Here is a 23,404-nt window from a genome sequence, read left to right on the forward strand (position 1 = left end):
CTTATATTCCACATTATTCGCCTAAAGATTCAACTTCCGCTGCTGCAATTGTTTTGCCAATTACACTGTAATACTTTTCCTCTGTGGTGGCCTGGCTAGACAGAGAACTAGACATGGGTGAGATACATGCATACCAGTACTTGCTTAAGGGGCAGCTCCCACCATAATGATGGTTTGTGTAATGAGTTACAATTGGAATTGAGAATAATCTACGTTTTTGATCCAGAATAGTCCAGAATAGCACAAGACTTTCTTTGAAGCTGACTGAACACTTGCTGTGTACTAATAGCAATCTCAGTCTTCCAAGTGCTGATCCAAAAAAGCACCATAAGAGGAAGATGTCAAGTGAGTGGCTTGGGAGTGCCAAGGTTTGCAGAAATACAAAATACTTTTAGGTAAAATATACTGGCGGGGGGGGGGGGAGATATATAAAATATATAAAAAAATAAAAAAGAGACCAGTAGCACCTTAGAGACCAACTAAGTTTGTTCTTGGTATTAGCTTTCGTGTGCATCAGATACACTGAAAAATAATATATATATTATTATAATACATACACACACACACATACATATACAGACACACACAAGAATAATATATTTTATATATTCTTACATATTTCGACTGTGTCAGACCAACACAGCTACCTACCTGAATCTATACTGGGGGCAGGGAGAGATAAACTCCCAAAAGTAAGGATTGAGTTTGGTGTGTGGGCATAGAATGCTCACAGTTGGAGAGGTGGAATGGAAAACTGGGGGGAGGGGGGGAAGAATTAAACCCTGAATAACAACACCCTACACTGCAACAAGTTTGTTGTCAGTCCCACTTGTACGTATCTAATGTCACTGTTTTAAACTTTCCTAGAAATCTTTCGGGAAACCTGTTTTCCTCACTTGCGCAAGGAACATTTGATCATCTCACATCACTGAAATCTCTGTAAGTGTGAATCTGGGTGAGGTTTTTTTTGGTGTAATTTTGAAAGCTAAAAGATACTGGTGTTAAAATTAAGTACAGAACATAACCAAATTAGATTTCATTTTATTTTACTGAAAAGCCAGTTTTGCCTCAGGCATTATGATTTTTTTGTTGCTGTTTCTTCAAACTACAAGTGTTGTACTGAGGAAGTATGAACATAGGAATATTAACAGCACCTCCCAGGTGTCCTGTGGCATATAAGAATTCCTTCCAGAAAATTTAAGTATGAAAGGATAACCAAGTGTAAAAGTTTAGGCAAATGGAAGAGTTGTTGGCTGTTCTTTAGGCCACTGTAATGTTACAAGTGACTTAAGAAGGTATGCATGGACAAATGATCTACTGAATTTATATGGCCTAGTTGAGTATTTTCAGTAATACAGGGTTGGGCTGTTGATTGATTACAAATATTTGGAAATAGCTCAGTTATATACACCAAATTTATACCGGTTTCAGTGGGATTTTGCCTCTCTAAAAAACAAAAATCTGTCTTTTGTTTGTTCCAGTGAATTTCAGACTGATTATCTACTTTGCGACTGTAATATTTTGTGGATGCAGCAGTGGTTGCAAGAAAGAAATATAACTGTTCGTGAGACCAGATGTGCTTACCCCAAGTCACTGCAGGCTCAACCAGTTTTGAGTGTTAAGCAAGGTCTTCTAACTTGTGGTAAGAACATTATAACAAAGCAATGCTGACTCTTAATAACTATTCCCAAAGTGCACCTTTCCCCTCTTCTCACTCAGTTTGGTACTTTTGCACTAACACCAAGGCCTAAGTGTTCTTTTTTTTAAAAAGGAAAAAATAAGTTTAGCCCATTTACCCCCTCTGTCTTTGAGGACAGCGATAGACGGCCCCAGGAACAATAAACATAATACAGTGGTGCCCCGCAAGACGAATGCCTCGCAAGACGGAAAACCCGCTAGATGAAAGAGTTTTCCGTTTTGGAGGTGCTTCGCAAAACGAATTTCCTATGGGCTTGCTTCGCAAGACGACAATGTCTTGCGAGCTCCTGCTGGTTTTTTTCCCTTCCCCCCCTTTTCTAAGCTGCTAAGCCGCTTATCAGCTGATCCGATCAGCAGATAAGCCGCTAAAAGCCGCTAATAGCGCTAATCCGTCAATGGGCTTGCTTCGCAAGACGAAGAAACCGCTAGACGAAGAGAATCACAGAACGGATTCTTTTCATCTTGCGAGGCGCCACTGTACATGAAGTTGAGGTTTAGACAACCAGTGTGACATTCAACTTTAGGTGTTACTCTTGTATTTAAATTAATATTTTCAATATAAGACCAGGTTGGCTGGTAGTTTGAGAATCTTTAACTTGCAGTAAGTGCAATCTGGTTATATGACATGGCAATTCTCTAAAAGAATTTTTTATTTTACATTCAGTAAATACACTATATTGATCTAAAACATGGTGTTTTGTTTCAATGGAATACAGACCCCCCTCTGGAATTACCATCTTTCTACATGACTCCCTCTCATCGTCAGGTTGTATTTGAAGGAGACAGCCTGCCTTTCCAATGTATGGCTTCGTATATTGATCAGGACATGCAGGTTCTGTGGTACCAGGATGGCAAGATAGTTGAAACTGATGAATCCCAAGGCATTTTTGTTGAAAAAAACATGATCCATAACTGCTCACTCATTGCAAGGTGAGGATTTGGGCTGTAGTTTCTTCTAGAACAGGTGGTCAACTTGTGGCCCTTCAGATGTTACTGGGTTCCACCTCCCATCATCCCTGACCATTGGCTGTGTTTCCTGGGACTGATCAAAGTTTGAGTCAAATGACATCTGGCGGGCCTTATGTTTGCAAGCTCTATTCTAGTAGATCTCTTTGGCAAAGCAGGCATTTATTCACCTTTTTTAAAAATTGTTTACTTGCTCTTGAATGCTGGTTTTGCCTTTTACCTTAGTGCTCTGACCATCTCAAACATTCAAGCTGGATCTACTGGAAACTGGGGGTGTCATGTGCACACCAGACGTGGGAATAATTCAAGGACTGTTGACATAGTGGTATTGAACAGCTCTGCGCAGTACTGCCCGCCGGAAAGAGTTGTCAACAACAAAGGCGACTTCAGGTTGGTGATGACAGCTTTGAAGGAGAATGTGTCTGCTGCTCTTACAGATTGCTTTTGAGTTCAAATGTTACCTGATTCTGTTCTCCTTTATGATAAAGGGTGAGTTATCACGACTCTCAGTTGCATTAGATAAGGAAATGAAGAGCCAGTGTCTTATTTATTGGGCCTCCTTGTTGGGAGAAAGCCATCACAACTCCTTCAGATTAAAAATATCAGTTAAAAGTACAGTGATACCTCGGGTTAAGAACTTAATTTGTTCTGGAGGTCTGTTCTTAACCTGAAACTGTTCTTAACCTGAAGCACCACTTTAGCTAATGGGGCCTCCTGCTGCTGCTGTGCCGCCGCTGCACGATTTCTGTTCTCATCCTGAAGCAAAGTTCTTAACCTGAAGCACTATTTCTGGGTTAGCGGAGTTTGTAACCTGAAGCGTATGTAACCCGAAGTACCACTGTACAAAACTGGTATTAATGTAGAATAAGTAGCCTTGATTTAACATAAAAAAATTTAAAAAAAGTTGCTGAGGTGGACTGAAATATAAAACGTTATCTAGAAACACCACTTAGATTATTTAAGGGGTGGAAACCTCACAAGAAGAGGCCAAATCCAGCCCTCCTGGCCTCTGCATGGCTCTTCAGATACTTCCTGATGCACATCCCTTATTTTATACCAGTGGCGGACCTTGGGATCTCACATTTCAGCAGTGCCCTGTGTGATGACAAAATTTGGTGCCTCTTGTGCTCCATTCTAAATAATAGTTGCTGTGTCCCCTGCAGCGCCCCCAAGTCTCTGCGCCCAGTGTGACCGAACCAGTCACACTTCCCTAAATCTGCCTCAATTCATACCCTCCTTATGTGTTTTTGCCTGGCTAGAATGTGATCACTCTTCCTGGTTGCCTTAATGGAAGATAGAGAGGCGTGTCCTGTACAAAGGTAAAATGTACATTTGCCTCTTTGCTCAGCTTTGCCCCTGGCCTTGCCCCTGGAAGATTGCCCAGATGAGAATGTGGCCCCTTGACTGAAGAAGGTTCCCTGCTCTTGGTTTATTTGTTCAGTCATTTAAAACCAGTTTGCATATTACTGTGTTCAAGCAGTAAGTATAATAGATGTAACAACCACTATCTGCATCTAGGCGATGTTAATTACTGTTGGACATTGCACACACTCACCTTCATTTTGCACTTGTTTCTTTCTTCACCTTTTCCATTCTGACCTATTTGCTGCTGGTTACACTAACAGCACATTGCCTCTGGAGGTGCCAGCCATAACAGTTAGAGTCTCTCTGTGTAAGGTAACGCCTTTTCTAACTTATGTCTGTTGCACTTTCTAGCAGTAGTGTGTACTGTGAAGTGAAGTAAGTCAGTGTAGAGGCCATTTGTCTTTTGATTTTTGTTAGCCTGTCCCTGTCATTCCCTCTCCCCACCTCCAATTCAGGATCACTTTGCATAGGATGATTTTGTACATGGATATCACTTCCATGTGGTGGAAACATACACTATGAACTGCAGGATATAAGACTGCACAGCTTAGAAGTTTTTTGTCGAGCGGTGTGTAAACCTTGTCAAGTAAATGAATAAAATGCCTTGATTTCACGTTAAGGCTTAATACCTTGCATGTATAGCCCACAAATTGTTTATTAGCTTGTTTGCTTGCTTATCCCTACAAAAATCATTTGTGAGACACTGACTTAGCTTGCCTGTCATATTAAAACATAGGTGAAGTAAACTATGGTTTAAGCTGAATGAGTAACATGCTGCTCAAATACTGTTGCTTCAGTCTTCTCCCTTGCTCATGCTGCACTGTGAAGGAAATGGTGGTTGTATGTGAACCTGGGCTTGTGGTTTACTTCTTGAGGGAAACCAAGATTTGTTCTTGGCTTAGCACTCATGGTTTGTTTGAGGGAAACAAACCACAATTGTATGTTGTTCACACATAATGACAAACCAGGCTCTGACTTGTTTCCTTCCTAGCTCAGTCCTCTCAAGGCTTTGGTGCTTATATCCTGGTCCATTTGACATACAAACAGGGATTGATTGTTCAAAAAAGGGAATGAAAGACTCCCTTTTGCCTGTTTTACTTTCAAGCATTTCTTGCTTGTGAGAGGTGACCAGGTGAGTTTTACAGGAAGATACGCCCTTAGGAAATGGTGGCCTTTATATGCTCAAAATATATGTTAGGTTTGCATTGGTCACCTTTTCAATAAGGCATGGATCAAAACTACTCTAATTCTGTGTACCTAAGGGAGATTGGTACTTTTGGTTCTCCAACCTTCAATTACTGCATCAAAGATCTCTGTTGAAATTGAGAGGTGCTTTAAAAGCAATTTTGTGATACAACATTTGGAGGAAGTGGCCTGTGTGTGTGGTATTTCAACAATTCAAAGATGAAAGGTGTAAAATTTCATTAGCCATCTCCAGGCCCTTAAATGCCTCAAGTAGTTCTTTGGAGCCAAACCATGTCTACCCTTCTCCTGTTACTTTAGTCCTTTCCCTGGTGCAACCTTTTCCATTTATAGGAAATGCTGTGTTGAGTTGAGAAGATAAAAAATATAAGAAAGTTTCTGGCAGTGTTTATGAAAAAAATGCAGAGGAATTTAAATAACTTTTAAAATACAATTGTGAATGGTTCGTTTTGGACTTACAATTAGAGGTAAAAACAGATGGTAAAGCCTGTTTTTGAGCATTCTCTATTAAATTAACCTGTGCTTAGCAGTGATTGTTCAGTTTAATAGGATTTTGCCTCTCTGGAATTCATTGGAAGGAAACACAATTTCTGGAAACATTCATTTTATCAGGAGGTTCACTAGAGTTGGGTTTACTGCAAAAACCTTCTATCTGTGGTATAGAAAAAGCAATAACAAAGAGCTATATTTCACCTTTTGAGGCCATACAGAAAGCAGGCTCTGACTTGTAAAGGAAATTATTCTGAGCAGATGGCTGTAAATGCACCTAGGAACATTTACCTTTATTGTTCTTGGTTTGGACGGGTACAGCATAGCTGGAAGTGTCTATTTTGATTCTGCTTAGAAGCTATTTCATACTGAAGTAGAAGAACTTAAATGCATCTCTTCTCTAGGGAGAAAATAGTATATTCAAGCAAAGAAAGAAGGACATATGTATTAGCTATACTTCATTCATTTCAGTTTGATTGTCCTTTTCAAATTGAAAAAAGACTAGCTCCGTATTTACGCAGCAATATGCTTTTCTACAACTGCATTTATTTTGTGCATCATGCACAAACAGAATCCTGTTAGTTCTCACCATGGCAAAATGTAAAATAGCAAACCAATTTTGAAAAACCATTCACGTTTATTTTAGCACATCTTTCTTTCAGGATTTTCCTGAAAATAGTTAAGAACATGGCAGCTCTGGTGAATCAAAGTCTAGCATTCTAGTCTAGCATTCTGTTTTCAGCAATGGCCTACTGAATGTTTCTGGGATGCCTATATAGAAAGGGCATGAAGGCAAGAGCTGTCTCACGTCTGTTTTCCCCAAACTGTTTTGCAGTTCACAGGCTCTGAACATAAAAGTTCCATTTTTCTGTTAAGGCTAATAGCCACTGATCTGTTCTCTATGAATTTAACTGCTTCTTTTCTGAAACCCATCTTAACCTTTGGCACTCATTCAGTTGGTAGGAATGTGGGATAGGGTTTCCGCATGAGATGCCTTCTTACCCTGGGAGATTTTTGTGGCCTCTCTAAGGCTTCTCTGCACAAAACTGAAAACTTTGTTGTCCTGGCAGACCTGTGGCCTGTAGGTGTTTGGCATAGAACTGTTCCTTTGCTTGTTTTAGCTTAGCTTGAGTCTCTACTGCCGTTTGTTTCTTTAATTTTGCTTACTGTTACGTGCTGTGTGTTTAATATTTTCACAAAAAATATTGATTGTGTGGTGTAAGCCATATTAAGTGCCTCAATTCAGGATACATATGCTTTAAATAACGTCCTTGTGGCAGTGAATTTTCTGTTCTGAATTTACTACCCCTGAATTTCACTGAGTGTCCCCAAGTTCTATCATTATATTCAAGGAAGAAAATTTATATTATAATCTCCACCCTGTTCATAATTTTGGAAACCTCTATTGTGTCTTTCCCTTAGTCCTTTGTCTACACCTAAAAAGCTCCAGATGCTTTTTTATCTTTTCCTTATAGAAAAAATATTCTACTGTTCCCTTGATCATTTTCGTTGCCCTCTTCAAAATTTTAAAGCTGTCAAAACTGGTGCAATTTACACTTTTGGAAAGGTTTCTAATAATGAGTCAACATTGTATGTAAAGGATTGTATTGGTGCTTGTTTAAAAATCCAATAAACACATGAGTGTTTTCCATTGTTACTGTTTATCATCATCAAAGATAAATGGTATCTGTTTTGAGGTCTTAAAATCTTCCCGAAAGACAGTTACGATTTATACCTAAGGAATAGTTAAACTGCCAGTTTAACTCACTCACAGGCAAACTCTCAATAAACCAAGTATCAGTAGTTGCAAGAACAGTGTTTCAAGGGAAAAAAGGCAGACCTATGTTAGTTCTTTAACTTTGTGGAAATAATAGGTTTCACTTTCTTACTCTACACATTTCTGTAGAGTATCTTGAAGAATATCATTGAATACTTTAGCTAAACTTGTGTGTTAATACCTAGAAATAATAATTTTCTCAACATGCTTAGATCCAAAAGGGGAAAATAAAAGCATCCCCCCCCAAAAAAAAGATAAATTCTGGGATTTGAGAGGTTTCTGTGTATAACTTTTTTGGGGCTTGGGAACCGTCTGGTACATCAACATTATGTGAATTTGGTATAAACATGTGTAAATTAGATACTTTCCACAAGGGCCTAATTTATAATGTAGTTAATTGGTTGATCATTTTCATTGGTTTATCAGTCCTCTAAAACAATCCTGTGAATGTTTTTTCAAGAGTAAAACGTACAGATTTCAGTGGAAGTTACTCCCAAACAAGAAAGTGTGCAAAAGCCTTTATGTTTAAAATACAGTAGTGTTTAATATCCTTCATCTTTATCTCTGGTTACCTTTATTGGCCCACTTTACTCAATACTCTTTTATTAAACAAAAAAGACAACACGGGTAAGATGGAGTACTCATTGCATCTCCAAGTAATTTAATTAAGTTTCTGTATTATGGCATTGAGAGATTAAAAAATATTTTCCACAGAGTTTTTAAGCTCTTTAACATAATCCCTTGAATAATATTACTTGTTCTAGTTTTGTCAAAAGTCAAAGTGTTTGATACTTTAATTGACAAGTGCAATTATTATTCTGAGTTGAATTGCAGGGCTGCCTCATTTCACTTTTAAATTCTAGCCAAAATTAGAGAACAATAGGATAGAATAATTCTGCTGCTCCCCAAGAATTGTTGTCTTAAACATAAACTTCTACTTAATTACAGGACACAGTACAAACTTCATTTATAAATGTAGCCTGTTGCTCTTCTATTTTAGTTGCAATGCCAATACACTATAAACTTTGGATAATTACTTTTAAATTAAAATAAAGAGTTCATTTTCACTTTGGGTGGAAAATTGTATATAACTTCTCTGGTGATTTGGTGTAACCCCCCTCCCCTTGCCAAATTGTGGAAAAGTCTAAAACAGTAGGATATGGAGATTAAAAGGCTTGTAATGTTAACATATGAAGAGCATGGCAATGATGAAGGCTAGCCAAGTTGAAATTTTATGTGGTTTGCATATATGTAGATTTGAAGTGTGTCTCATTTTGTGATCCAGTCCTTATTTCTTCTGTTTACTTTTTTTCCAGAGCGGCCCTGAAAATCTCTGTCTTAATCTTTTGCCTTCAACTCTTTAGGTGGCCTCGTACGTTGGCAGGTATTACTTCATACCTGGTGTGCACTCGTTACTCAGGTGGCAGTGGAATATATACAGGAAACTCCCAGGCTGAGAAGAGAGCTTGGCGCAGATGTGATAGGGGAGGATTTTGGGCTGAAGAGGATTACTCTCGTTGCCAATATACAAATGATGCCACTCAAATCCTGTATATGTTTAATCAGGTTATTCATTCTTTCTCCCAATCTTAACGTAAAATGTTTTGCACATAAATTCTTGTAAGATTTTTCCATGCTGTCTTTATTCTTCCATCCAGAAGAGGGTTTCCTCTTCAGTGAAGAACACATGTTTAAAGTGTAATGTGTTATGCCAGGATCCAAATTGCCCTTTTTGTGCCCCTAAGTAAATTCTGTCTGTGCTTGGATGGGTTGCTCATTTCTTCCTCCAGATGTAGTTCCTCATCCTTTATCAAATTCTGCCCGATAAGTGTGTTTGATCTTCAGGTGCAGCTTTTCAGGAGTAGGTAGCTTGAAAAGTCTACGTTTTCATGTAGCTTTTTTTTTTTAAAAAAAAAAAAAGATTGCTTGTTTATAAGTATGCCTAGGATACCTGAGGCCCAGTATTAGATCATAAGCAGGTGGAAAACACGTGTTCTCATTATATTTTCTTTTTGAATGTTAATGATTTTACTAGCACACAACTGAATGATGTAGCTGCTTAGAGAGAAGCTCAGTTTTAACATATGAGCTTGCATCTTTGTGCAGTGAACTATTAGAAGTTGTTTTTTAAAAGTAAGCATGTTTGCTTGTTGCAGGTTACTCTGCAGGATCAGTTTCGTATTTATTAGGTCTTCTATTTCACATTTTGCCTGTAGTCCTAAATTGACTCACAATATAAATATGCACTATGTGCAGTAAGAGCCTCATACTTGGAGGCTATTAGCAGCTAACATCTGATTATCTTTCTCTCAGGGGAATTGGTGCTAGATAGCCCTGTGACAAGGTCAATTACTGATCATTGCTTCCAAGTTTTTAGGAAATCAGAATTTGCTTCTTCTTTTCTTCTTTTTTCACTTTGCTGTGCTTACTCATATTTTTGCTAAGGTAGACTAAGGCTTCAATCCTTAAATTGGCCCAAAGGAAGCTGTTGGAAAATTCTGTGGGCATATACGTCCTGCTGGCAGCATTCCACCATGGGCCTAAATGGGGCCTATTGGGAAAGCCATGAAGTTGCATGTTCCTGACCTACTTTATTTCCACAAAGTGTTTCCAAACAGACCGTGAAACAATGCCAGTCCTGACTGGTGCTGTCATTTCCCCCCCATTGCAGTCATAAAAACATAGGAAGCTGTTTAAACTTTGTCTGGTTATTGTTTCGTCCCAGTCACATTCAGCTACTTTCGTTGACTGCATCTTTCCAGAGCCACAGCTTGGAGATGTCGGGTTGAACCTGGGAACTTTTGCATGCCTTTTACCAGAAATGGAGGGGGTGGGCTTGCGGAAGTAAAATTGCCTTCCCACCCTGGATGCAACTAGCTGGCAATTATTTGGACATGGCCATTTGGTTTGCCACAGATTCCCCCTCACTACGGCTGCACACAAACAATAGAATTGCTCTGTTTTGTAAACTGGTTTCATTTTAAACTTCATAAACACATACCTTTATGACAGATGCTAATGTGAATTGGCCCTATTGTTTTGTCTTGGTTATGTAATTTATACAATTACTGTGCTCCATACAGATGCCGCTGAACCTTACCAATGCTGTAGCAACAGCTCGACAACTGTTAGCTTACACTGTCGAAGCTGCAAACTTTTCTGACAAAATGGATGTTATTTTTGTGGCTGAAATGATAGAAAAATTTGGAAGATTTGCTGAGAAGTACAAAGAGGTAATTATGTTTTCTTCAATATCTCTTTTTAAAAACGCCCTTGCTAAAGCTAAACTGCGCTGTTGGTTAATATCCAAACCTCTTAAAAGCTGTAACTATTTATAGAGACCAGCTAAATTAGAGTATTCCTCAAATAGCCTTTAAGGGTAAATATGTGCTTGTGGTTAGAGGCTTTCCATTTCACTGTTGAACTTTATTGATCTTTATGTTTAGGCACATTTGAATGTTGGAGACCACAATGTACTAAATATCTGCAGTGCACTCAATATCTGCAGTCAAATAAAAAAAAACCTGGGAACAAATGTTTAAAATTATTCTGGCAAGAGCTGTAGTATTACAGTGTCATGGACTGTGGCTGTGGAGCAATCCAAGTTGTTCATTAAGTGATTGATTTAATGTGACCTAAAATATGTGTAGGCCATGGATTACAGGTTGATTTATTGCATTATAAGGATGTTGTTTTTCCTTCTGTGATGTATGAGGTCCAGATTGACACAATCTGCCACTGTTCTGCCACTGCTTGAAGGCAATAAAAGCTATAAAAATGCCAGACAGAAATTCATGAGCAGTGTTTGTCATAGTAGAGTAAATGTGGCAATAGACAATGCATTCTTAACATTACTTAGTGAAACCCAGTTTAGTCTTGCTTTGCTCAGCCATAAAAATCAAGTATGCTAGCTTTCTATTTAAGTATAAATGTTCAGTATATTACATAGTTTAAAGGTAAAAGTACAGGTATCCCTGACTGTTAGGTCCAGTCGCGGACGACTCGGGGGTTGCTCGCTCATCTTGCTTTATTGGCCGAGGGAGCCGGCGTACAACTTCTGGGTCATGTGGCCAGCATGACTAAGCAGCTTCTGGCGAACCAGAGCAGCACACGGAAATGCCGTCTACCTTTCCGCTGGAGCAGTACCTATTTATCTACTTGCACTTTGACGTGGTTTTGAACTGTTAGGTGGGGAGGAGCTGGGACCGAGCAATGGGAGCTCACCCCATTGCGGGGATTTGAACTGCTGACCTTCTGATCGGCAAGCCCTAGGCTCTGTGGTTTAGACCACAGCTCCACCCGCGTCCCTTATATAGTTTACATGGAAGTAAAAATAAGGATTAATGAATTGAACTTGCAGCATCCATTTATTGCAACACAGCACTTCTAGGTAAAATTGGGACCTACAAGCTATATGGCAACATTATCCATAGTTCAGAGCTGCTTCCATTTCCTTATTGGGATTTGTCACAACTGCTTTGGCTATGCAGGTGTTTATTGTAACAAATATTGTGAAGGGCAAATGGCAGGTGCTAAATCCTCAGCACATCCCAGTATGTGTGTCCCTCAGCGTCTTAGGAAGCACATGTTTTATTTATTCATTACAGTTTTTAGCCTCCAAGGAAGTTCTTGCTGACATACACAAAGGCTTGAATCTTGAGTACCATGAGCAGAAGGAAGTCAAATAGAGGCCTTTTTCATCCCCTATCGCTACACCACCTGTGCCCTCCAAAAATCCTCTCTAGAGGCCTCTGCTTGGGCGAGGTCCCTTTGCCAATTTTGGCCAATACACACCTCCCCAAGCAATCTCCCAAGCCCCATTCTATACTATTCAGGAAGGGGTCCCCAACCCTCTACAGAGGCTTTGAGGGTACAGGTAGCTGCAGAAAGGAGTGGGGTGTAGGTGATGAACTCCCCTTCCGCGAATGACCTGCAGTTCTTAATATTCAGAATGCATGGTAGGGTTCTCATTCTGATTTTCCATCCTGAGCAAGCCTTTCTAGCTTCAGCAAATTTGCTGCGTTGTGTGCCTTCTGACTGTCCTGAGTTTATTTTCTTCCTCCCTTAATCTCTCTAGAAAGCATTTCTGTAAATAATGAAGGCACTGGACACTGGGAAAACTTGATTTTAGGGGCAGGAATATATATACAGTGGTACCTCGGAAGTTGAACGGAATTTGTTCCGGAAGTCTGTTCGACTTCCAAAAGCTTCGGAAGCCGCATCAGACGTTCAGGTTCCAAAGAACGTTCACAAACCGGAACACTCACTTCTGGGTTTGCTGCGTTTGGGAGCCAAAATGTTCACAACCAAGGTACGACTGTATACATATTAAAGCTTGGCAGGCAGATTTTTAGGGAAAAAAACAACTAGTCTAAATTTTATTTTTGATGATTTACCCATTAGCCCATGGCGAGGGTATCAAAAAGCTATATGGATCATTGAAACCCCATCACTTGATGCCTTAGTATCCCATCCTAGGTTTTCAAATTTCACTAGGCTCTGGCCATTTTTAGGTTTATTTCAACAGCAATATAAGAAGGAAATTGCTTTTTAAATTTTCCTTTCTCACTTTTTGCTTATTTAATAGAAAAACTAAAACAAAATAGGCATATACATCAGGCTGTCTTAAATTCCTACTTCTACTTCTAAAAACACATATTTCTTTTGCGTCTTTATTATGAGGCCAGGCAGGCACGTTTTATGCATTGTTGTACTAGGAGCACTGTAGAATTTGCTTTCTTAGATTAAATTATAAGAGAGATCAACTATTAGTAGAAAGGCATACATGTGGGCAGCAGCCTCTTCTTTAATCTGAGCTAGTGAACTGCAATTGAAGAACTAACTCTGCACATGGGGACTTAAATATATATATGTTTGACTGGGGAAAGCAAGAGTACTATGAAAATGTCCACGATCAAAGAAGAAAAAACTCTAAAACACATTGATGAAAAATAGGAAACGATGTAGCATGGAAATAGGTGTGTGTGTGTGTGTGTGTCTGTCTCCCCATTTCTCTATAATAGGCCTCAAACAGAATGATGGATATTGCAGAGTTAAATTGCAAACTCAAAAGGGTTTAGTCTCTGCTAGTTATGATTTTAAAAAATAAATTTACTGTTACTTGAAAATAGTTTCTAAATTAGTGTGCTTGTGGTCAATAAAAAGTGGGTGAGGAGAGAACCGTGTACTGAGCTCCTTCAGTACGTGGAAATGGTGGAATAAAAATGTAATAAAGTGCTGCAGGACAGGGAGAATAAAATATTTTTTTAAACTATGAAAATGGTACACAAACATGTATGTCAGCCTTTCTGATCTCTTTCCTCTGTTAGCTTGGTGATGTGATGGTTGATATTGCAAGTAACATAATGCTAGCCGATGAACGCATTCTGTGGATGGCACAGAGGGAAGCTAAAGCTTGTACCCGAATTGTACAGTGCTTGCAGAAGATTGCTACATACCGGCTAGCTAATGGAGCTCAGGTTTACTCAACGGTAGGAAATGACACTTTTTATTTGTTGATAAGCACCGCTTTATTTAAATAGTAGATTATTTTTAATGGAAGCTATTCAACTATGTAGGAGCAGAACATTTGGAATTTTGAAAGGAAATTGTGTACTTTAACTGGTTTAAATTACCACTATATAGCAGGTTTCAGACATATCTCTCTCTGTGTGTATGTGTCCATCTATCTATTTGTATCTTTGTTTTCTACAGTATTCTCCAAATATTGCCGTGGAAGCTTATGTAATAAAAGGAACTAGCTTCACCGGAATGACTTGCACTGTGTTCCAGAAAGTAGCGGCAGCAGACCGCACAGGACTTCCTGAATATGGACGAAGAGATCTGGATGGAAGCCTTGATAAGCAACTGGGCTTTAAGTGCAATGTCTCAAATACATTGTCAAGCCTGGCACTTAAGGTTAGATTAAGTGTGTGTGTGTGTGTGTGTGTGTGTGAGAGAGAGAGAATATGTGTGTTTGAGGCAATTTATATATTCAGCAGGAAAGCTTTGTTTAAAATATTCTACTTCATGCGCACACACAAAAGTACACTAACTATTTTGGGGAGAAGGCTAGGCCAAACCCATTCGCCTTGGTAGGCTAATTTTCTTTGAGGGAGGTCCCACCTGTCCCTTTTGCAGACTGAAATGTACAGCTCAGGAATAGCTTGATCACTTGATTCTGTTGAATATACAGAGTTTGTGTTTGATGCTTGCTAAGCTGACCCTAAAGAAATTATATTGTATAGATGAAGGTATAAAACAGCTTCCTGTGTCCCTAAGCTATTGGTCCATTTAGCTCAGTATTGTCTCTTCAATGACTGGCAGTGACTCTCCATGGTTTCGGGTAGGAGTTTTTCCCAGCCCTGCTTTGAGATTACGTAAAAAGTGTATTTTGAGATACAGAGAGAAAGTCCAACTTAACTGGCAAATGGAATTCTTAAAAAGTTTTAACAGACAACACAAGGATTTTCTTCCACACTGTCTATGGAATTTTCTTCCTTTATCCTTTATCATTCCTTTAGAATTATATTTTTCGCCCCATAGGGCGCACCGGCCCATAGGGAGCACCTAGTTTTTTTTGGGGGGGGAATAAAGAAAAAAAATTTATCCCCCCCCCCAGGGAAGCCCGAGCTTTCCCCGACCCCAACCCCCAGAACAGGCTGCTATCCGCAAGCCTAGGGAGCCCGCGGGAAGTCGCGCCAGTCTCCCCAGGCTTGTGGATATCTGCCCGAAGGCTTTGGGATGCAGGCATCTCTCTTTGGGATGCAGGCAACTCTGCAAACCAGGTCGGGGAACAGCGGGATGGCGGCGCTCCGCCTCCCCGTTGTCCCCCGAGCTTGTGGGGCTGGCGGTGGGGAAAAGCACGCTTCTCCCCACCGCCAGCCTCCAAACCAGGTTGAGGAATAGCAGGATGGCGGCGCTCCGCCTCGCCGCTGTCCCCGAGTTTGTGGGGCTTCCCGATATCTGCATGAAGCCCGGGGCGTGTTGTGCAGCGCCCGGGGCGTGCTATCCACAAGCCTTGGGAGCCTGACAGGAACTCCTGCGGACCTCCCAAGGCTTGCGGATAGCTTCCTGAAGCCTGGAGATCGAGAGGGGTCCGTGCACACCAACCCCTCTCACTCTCCAGGCTTCAGCGAAAGCCTGCATTCGCCCCATAGGACGCACACACATTTCCCCTTCATTTTTGGAGGGGGAAAAAGTGCGTCCTATAGGGCGAAAAATACAGTATGTTCTCTTCCATGAGCTGGAAGTGAGGGGAGCTATAACTGGCAACTACTATTCTCAATTTACTTTTCACATCTACAATTGCTTCACCTAATAGAATATGTGGATAATTTATTTGAATTTGGTTAACCCTTCCATGTGCTCAGGAGGCTTCAGACATTGCTTAGTCAGGTCACGGCAAGCTAACCTCATGGAAGCAATTCCTCACAAAAGAAATTATGTTTTGACAGGCACACCCTTGAGCACGCATTAAGGAAAGGAAACTCAGTGCTGAGGGATGGAGGGAACAACATATCAAAGCAGAGATAGGAAGCATTGTCTTTTGTTTCAGTATTAACACCACATGTCTGTTTTGCAGAACACAATTGTGGAGGCCTCAATACAACTTCCACCTGCCCTTTTTTCACACAAGCACAAAAGAGAGATCAGGCCAGCAGATGACACTGTCTACAAGCTTCAACTTATTGCATTTCGCAATGGGAAACTTTTCCCAACAACAGGGAATTCAACAACTTTAGCTGTGGATAGAAAACGCCTTACAGTGGTCACGCCGGTTATCCTCACCAAATTAGGTGTGTTTCAAGCAAATTATCTGTTCCGAGAACTTTCGCCTCTGTCTTTGTCTTTAATCGTAAAATGTCAATGCTTCAGTTTGCGTGTAATAAGATAAAATCCCATTTTCTTTCTTTATAACCAAACAAGATGGCTTGAGTCTGCCCCATCAACACACTCCTATCAATGTGACATTGCGGCGCATTGCGCATGGAGCAGATGCTGTTGCAGTGCAGTGGGACTTTGATTTGCTGAATGGGCAAGGAGGATGGAAATCTGATGGATGTCACATTCTTTCTTCAGATGAAAACGTCACTACTATACAGTGCTACTCACTCAGTAACTATGCAGTACTGATGGTATGTGAGCTGTTCATTTTATCCAAATTTATGTGGTTAATATGTTTTTCTATCAAAGGTGAAAAGTTTTCATTTATTTAAAGAAATTCTGTGCCTCTTTTGGAGACCGTGCCTTCCTAAGGCAACTTAGAAAACGTTAGTTTCATATACATGGCAGAAATATTGAGGTGATCATGGGCAAAACACAGCCCAGCCTTTGCAAATTGGAAGAGGGGTTATTGTTTTCTTATGTGGGGTAATCTGTGCTACAATTCACTAACACAGGTATGTGTGGACAAGTGAGTCTTCAAAATACAGTGGTACCTCTGGTTACCAACGCCTCATGTTACGAACTCCACTAACCCAGAAGTAGCTGCTCCTGGTTATGAACTTGGCCCAGGATGCAAACGGAAATCGCTTGTCAGAGGTGCGTGTGCAGCGGGAGGCCCCATTAGTGAAAGAACTGATAAGAATGGTTTCAGCTTAAGAACGGACCTCTGGAACGAATTAAGTTTGTAACCAGAGGTGCCACTGTATTCGACGACCACTAGCTCACAAACTATTTGCAAGGCTGCCTTCAGTCTTAATGTACCTTAACAAGCTTCTTGATAATTAAGAATAGAATTATAAAGCAGTTTGGACACTGACACCACTATTGTAACAACAGATAACGAAAAATGACTGGAAGAATCAGAAATCGGGAAGACGAAAATTTTAATAAGGAATGGGGAAAATACATAAGTTATCTTAAAAACCATTGTAATCATTAGTAGGATTAGAATAACACTTATAGTTTAATGTTGAATTTTGGATATAATGAAGATGTAAAAGATTTGGATTATTATAAAAGATGCAGGAGGAAATGATTAGCAATAGGACCCACAAAGAGGAGGAGGGGAGGCCAGGAGATTCTTTGGAATCTTGTTTTTATGTTGGCTGTTGGATAATTGATTGTAAAATTTTAAACTGAAACACTAAATAAAAAAAAAAATAAGGAAAAAGAAACAATAAGTTTCAAGTAGTTTATAAGTATCCAGGTTCTTTATTAAGATTTTGATTATGGAGTACCGTATTTTTTGCACCATAACACTCACTTTTTTCCTCCTAAAAAGTAAGGGGAAATGTCTGTGCGTGTTATGGAGGGAATGCCTACGGGTGGCATGCCTACGGATTTTCCTCCTCTAAAAACTATGTGCGTGTTATGGTCGGGTGCGTGTTATAGAACGAAAAATATGGTATATTTTCTATTTTGTCTTTGGATACTCATTATCAGTGGGTCTTATAGTTTGTGTATAATAGTTTTCTCTTTGAAGCCCTTACATAAGTAAAGATAAAAGAAATCTATTTTTGAACTGGTGGTATCGACAGGTATTTTTTTAAAAAGTTAAATCAATATAATCCCACAACTGAACATTTTTACTCTTTGATTCTTGCAATTACACCTAATCCTTCTATGTAAAGGAACAGCCTGCTTGCAAAAAAAGAAGAAAAAGAAAGAAGGAAACATTTCCTACTGTTCGGTTTATATTTAAAGAGGGAATCAGTTTCAAGTAAAATATAACTGTGCCACCTGGAGGAACAAAAATAAATATTACGTTACCTTCTCTGACAAAGATCCATTCATATGAATAAAATTTGACAAGAGTGTTAACCTGGTTAATTTTAGGAGAGTGTCAGCTACCCCTCAGTTGTTAGCATTACTTCATAAATTTGGCCGTTAAATTGTGCTGAGTGACTCATGCAGCCTCAGTAATTTCCCCCTTTATCTGCCCTATGAACCAGTCTTCTCTTTAAGGACTCCTGATCAAGGACTAGAACTGAGAACTCCCAAAGGAGCTCAAGTGGGAAGACTCTTCTGACTGTGCTCAGATGTTCTGCTGTTCTTTTAACGGTTTCATGGGGCAGTTGTGATTATAACAATCCTTACACCAAATACAGCTATAAATATAATTAATCATTTGCATCGTCTTGTCTTTCAGGATTTGACAGGATATGCCCAGGCAGTTGACCTCTTACATCCAGTTATCTATGCCTCAGCTGTGATTCTCTTGATGTGCCTCCTGATGATCAAAGTTAGCTACCTATACCATCACAGGTATCAAGTTTTTTGAATTCATACTGTCCTATCTAGACAAAACGCAAGTAATTAGTCTCAGGTTACTATGTTTACACAGCAGTCCAGCACCAGAAATATAGACTCATGTTAAATTAGTAGGTGATGTTGGTTAGCTTGCTTCAAAGTATCAGGTAGCTGGATAATGGAATGGCATGCCTATCAACCACCTTTTCATAAGTTCATACCAATAAGAGTAGAATCTAGTCCAGATTCAGTCTCAATCTGTGTTACATATTTCAACTTGCAGTGCTGTTTCAAACATAGCTTTGGTAATCTCTGGGAGAACCACTCTTTCTGCGTTTACATATATTGCCTGCTACAATCTACACTTAAAGGAGTTGTTTTCTTTAAGGGGTTCAAATCCTCCCCAACCAAAACAAAATGAGTAATCTGTTACTTAAACAACTTCCTTACAGGAAGCTACTGCATTCTGGCCCGCTGTTAGATGATGTATATATTAGTGGGACAGCTTTTTCATATTGCTCAACAATCTGCATAACAGAATGAGCTCCCATTGCTTTGTCCAAGCTCTTGCCAACCTAGCAGTTCAGAAGCATACCAGCTTGAGTACAGTGGTACCTCAGGTTACATACGCTTCAGGTTGCATACACTTCAGGTTACAGACTCCTCTAACCCAGAAATAGTGCTTCAGGTTAAGAACTTTGCTTCAGGATGAGAACAGAAATCGTGCTCCAGCGGTGCGGCGGTAGCAGGAGGCCCCATTAGCTAGAGTGGTGCTTAAGGTTAAGAACAGTTGCAGGTTAAGAATGGACCTCTGGAACGAATTAAGTACTTAAACCCGAGGTACCACTGTAAAACCAAATAGCTTACCAAATAGCAGGCAAATTATAGAACATAGATTAACAGCGGAATGGTAAATTTCCTGATCTATGCTACAATTCTAATAATTTAGCCCAGTATACTTAAATACGCTTTGGGGTTTCTTGGAAAATTCAGAGAGATCTCAGTAAGAAAGTAGTAATGACAAGCAAGCTTTCCTGAAAGTGCAGTTGTTAGCTGCATTTAGGGAGCACCCTGTTCACATTGGTTGATAAGGCTGAATATACATGACAGCTGTGGAAAGCATTCCATGAAGGTACAAAGTATTTAAATACTGATTTAGCTGTTAATGCTATATCCAGATACATTTCCTTCCTCCAGATGCATTTCCTAGGGAGGGCATTCTGTGATTTGGCATTGCGGAATTCAGTTTTCATCATAAAGGTCCACATAGATTCAGGTTGATGCAACTAGCATGATTCTGGTTAAAAATATATGCTTGTATAATTGAACATTTGAGCATTTGTATGAAGAATTGCTTTGCTTCTGTTGTTTAACAGTGTCATCAGGATCAGCCTTAAAAGTTGGCACATGTTAGTTAACCTCAGCTTTCATATTTTCCTGACATGTGTGATGTTTGTTGGAGGCATTACCCAGAGCAAGAATGCTAGCATCTGCCAAGCAGTAAGTTAAACTGTGTGTTGAGAAAACTAAGAAAAGAAATAGTAATAAAGAGCTCAGGGGTGGGGGCAATGATTTTGTCAAGAGCTGCTGGGCGTTTTCCCATGGAGAAATATTAAAATTTGACAGTTTCCTGTTGCCATCTTATAGAGAACTGCTAAAGCGGAAACAAATGTACAATTCTGGAATTTTGTTTCATAGTATAATTTATTGAAGAATGCTGTTATCTAGACCAGTGGTTTTCAAGTTTTCTCCCCTCAGAGAATTTTTCCCATATAAATTTATCCCCAAATAATTCCCGATCCCTACAGAGGATTTGGGAATGTGTTCAAGAATGCACACCCAGCCAAGCACACACAAGAATATATACATTGCAGGGAAAGCTGCTTTCAAGGTTTTTCATTTGCTGTTTCTGAGATTATTGAGGGCCCCTCAGGACACCATCCCAGTGATAATATAATCCACACAAAAAGCACTGATCTAGAATTTTATCCAGTCAGGAACCATGCCCATTAGCATTCCAGGTAAGTGGCTTCAGGAACTCTTCATGAAGCGATTTGTACTTTAGTGCCGATATACAAACACAACGTTGTAAATGCACTTTCCCATGTATACCAGTATAAAGTAATGCACGTACCAACTTCGGCAAAGCAAGGCATAGTTTGAAGCAAACCCATCAAATGGTTCATTAAAGTTAAATGAGTAGGTGGCCTCTCAGAAACTGCAGCCTTTCAGCCAATTTGTATGTTTCCTGGGAATTATATGTTATGTTTTGAACAGCCTGTTTTCTTAATGAGTGGGGTGTATAGTTGTCGTCCTCTTTCTTACTAGCATTTATAAGGGCGATAAACGACCATTACAAAACAAGTTGTCCAACCAAGAGTTAAAAATTAACTTCCCATAATTAAGCAAGTAGGTATTGGCTTAAGTTGGTAAGTAGGTTGTGGAAAAAGTGTTTGAGTGCCTGTGTGTGTTAAACATACAAATAGACCGTATCTCTCTTAATCAAATGCCTTAATTGTCTTATTGTATATTTTCCAGGTTGGGATAATTCTGCACTATTCTACACTTGCCACGTTATTGTGGACAGGAGTCACTTCTAGAAACATCTATAAGCAAGTCACTAGGAAGGCAAAGAGGTGTCAAGATCCTGACGAACCGCCCCCACCTCCTAGGCCGATGCTTAGGTAAGAAATATTATTGTTCAGCTTCTGCTTAAATTAGTGTTTTGTTCTTGGGATTTCCCTACTTTGAATGGAATTCAGCAAGTTCTAGGTGAATATTAGTGAAAGACTGAGCAACATAAAAATGACCAGCATGCTTAGAGCATCTCCATGGGTGCCAAGCTTAGGGTATAACGTGGGGAGAGTGGCTTGTTGTTCTGGTGGTAGTCAAGATGAGATCAGAAAGCATATATAAATATTTTAGGTTGACTTACTCCCTTCATTGTTTATGATTTACAAGCTAATGAAGATTATTTTTATTTATTTTAGAAGATTTCAGTTCCAGGATAGCGTTCAGTAAATATATAAATAACAGTAAATAAGCAAAACGCTACAGGAATAAGACAGTAAAAGGAGCAGTTAAAATAAAGCCATGAAATTAAGCAGAACGGATAAAACTGTATTCAAGCCAACTTCCATTATATGCTAAAACAGGTTGCAAACTGGATAAACTCTTGGTGTGCACTTCACCAGAAATTAGGTGGGGGGGGGGTTTCGGGGGGGGAGCATATTCACTTTTTCCAGCTTTAATTGGGGAGATCACCCAATTGGCTTCAAACCCTATTGGCTTCAGTAGAAGACTTTGCAGTCAGTTTGCAGCTGAAGGGGCTTTGAAGGTGCCACAAAGGGCCTTGCTTTCTTTTCTCATTCAAAATCCCTTCTGTCAAGGGTTCAAAATATGTGTTTAATATTTCATACAGATGTTTCAGCCATTGTCCATTAAACTAGTTTAATCTGGCTTTGTCCACAAGGTGGCAGAAACTGATCAGTTTTTTTCAAAACTGGAACTTTATAGCCTCGTTGTGTTAATTTGTCATACAAAATATTTTTTCTCTTGCATGCCTAAGAGAGCACAAGAAGTAAAATCCATTTGGAATATTCCTTGTATAGCCCTGCTTTTGAAGGAGCTGGGGCGGACATCTTAGCTCAGTAGCAGACCACATGCTTTCTGGGCAGGATCAGGAAGCAAGTGATGGGAAAGACTCTCACTTGGCATCCTGCAGAACGACTGCTAGTCAGAGTGGGCCAGTACCTGATATTGGGAGGAGAACATTCTCGCACCACTTGCACATCCCTCTCTATCCTGAATCTAGGCAAGCAAGATGCATTATTTTATTTTATTTATTTATATTTATACCCCGCCCTCCCCAGCCGAGACCGGGCTCAGGGCGGCTAACAACCAATAATAAAAACAAGTTGAATAAAATACAATTTAAAAAACAAGATTAAAATACAACATTAAAACATTAGGATGCAGCCTCTTCACAGGAGGAGAAAGGAAAAAGAAAGAGGGGGAGGGAATCAAACTGAATCTAAGCCAAAGGCCAGGTGGAACAACTCTGTCTTACAGGCCCTGCGGAAAGAAATCAGATCCTGCAGGGCCCTGGTCTCATGAGACAGAGCTTTCTACCAGGCTTATTATCAGAGTTTGATACATGCCAGCCAGCCAGAAAAAAAACCAAGGAAGGTGCAAAGCAGTCAGAGAGCAGTGGGGGTGGAGGAAGGGAGGTCTGCTTTCGACCAGCAAGTCTGAGGTTCCCCAACCCTGGTCTGAGAAAGCCAAACCCCTTCCTTCTCCCAACCCCATCCTCTCTCATCCACGCCTTGAGACTACACTGATGCATCTATCTAGCTGGTCCCGCATGTGGCTCTGGTAGCATTTCAGAAACAGCTACCTTAAACTCCCTGCCGTTCAGCTTTCTACTGAACAACCAACATTTAAACTTTTTTTTTTGGGGGGGGGGATACTGCTTTCCATGTGCTATCCCAGCCTAAGACCTGGGGCCAGCTTTCTAGTCATACTTCAGAATTGGAGTGTGCCTTTAATTGTTGTAACCACTAACTGGCATCTGCTTTGTTTTTTAGGTTCTACCTAATTGGTGGTGGCATCCCTGTGATAGTCTGTGGGATAACAGCTGCTGCAAATATAAGGAATTATGGAAGCAGGCCTCATGCAGCATAGTAAGTATTTGGGTGGATATATTTAACT

The 23,404-nt window shown here is 39.9% G+C and overlaps 1 protein-coding gene across 2 annotated transcripts in view; it reads left to right on the plus strand.

The window, feature by feature from the left end:
* ADGRA3 (adhesion G protein-coupled receptor A3) overlaps positions 1-23,404 on the plus strand; it is a 43,073-nt gene that overhangs the window by 18,004 nt on the left and 1,665 nt on the right. Inside the window, exons 5-18 of one of the 2 annotated variants that reach the window (XM_082237340.1) lie at positions 868-939; positions 1,482-1,642; positions 2,415-2,628; positions 2,890-3,054; positions 8,815-9,064; positions 10,582-10,731; positions 13,828-13,989; positions 14,213-14,416; positions 16,083-16,296; positions 16,427-16,635; positions 18,594-18,709; positions 20,071-20,194; positions 21,233-21,378; positions 23,281-23,376. In XM_082237340.1, coding sequence (XP_082093466.1) covers positions 868-939; positions 1,482-1,642; positions 2,415-2,628; positions 2,890-3,054; positions 8,815-9,064; positions 10,582-10,731; positions 13,828-13,989; positions 14,213-14,416; positions 16,083-16,296; positions 16,427-16,635; positions 18,594-18,709; positions 20,071-20,194; positions 21,233-21,378; positions 23,281-23,376 — 2,283 coding nt within the window. The remainder of the gene's footprint in view (positions 1-867; positions 940-1,481; positions 1,643-2,414; positions 2,629-2,889; positions 3,055-8,814; positions 9,065-10,581; positions 10,732-13,827; positions 13,990-14,212; positions 14,417-16,082; positions 16,297-16,426; positions 16,636-18,593; positions 18,710-20,070; positions 20,195-21,232; positions 21,379-23,280; positions 23,377-23,404) is intronic. The other variant, XM_082237341.1, reaches the window with a different exon arrangement.

This window comes from Podarcis vaucheri, assembly GCF_965113315.1.
Source record: "Podarcis vaucheri genome assembly, chromosome: 9".
In the NCBI taxonomy this organism is placed as follows: domain Eukaryota; kingdom Metazoa; phylum Chordata; class Lepidosauria; order Squamata; family Lacertidae; genus Podarcis; species Podarcis vaucheri.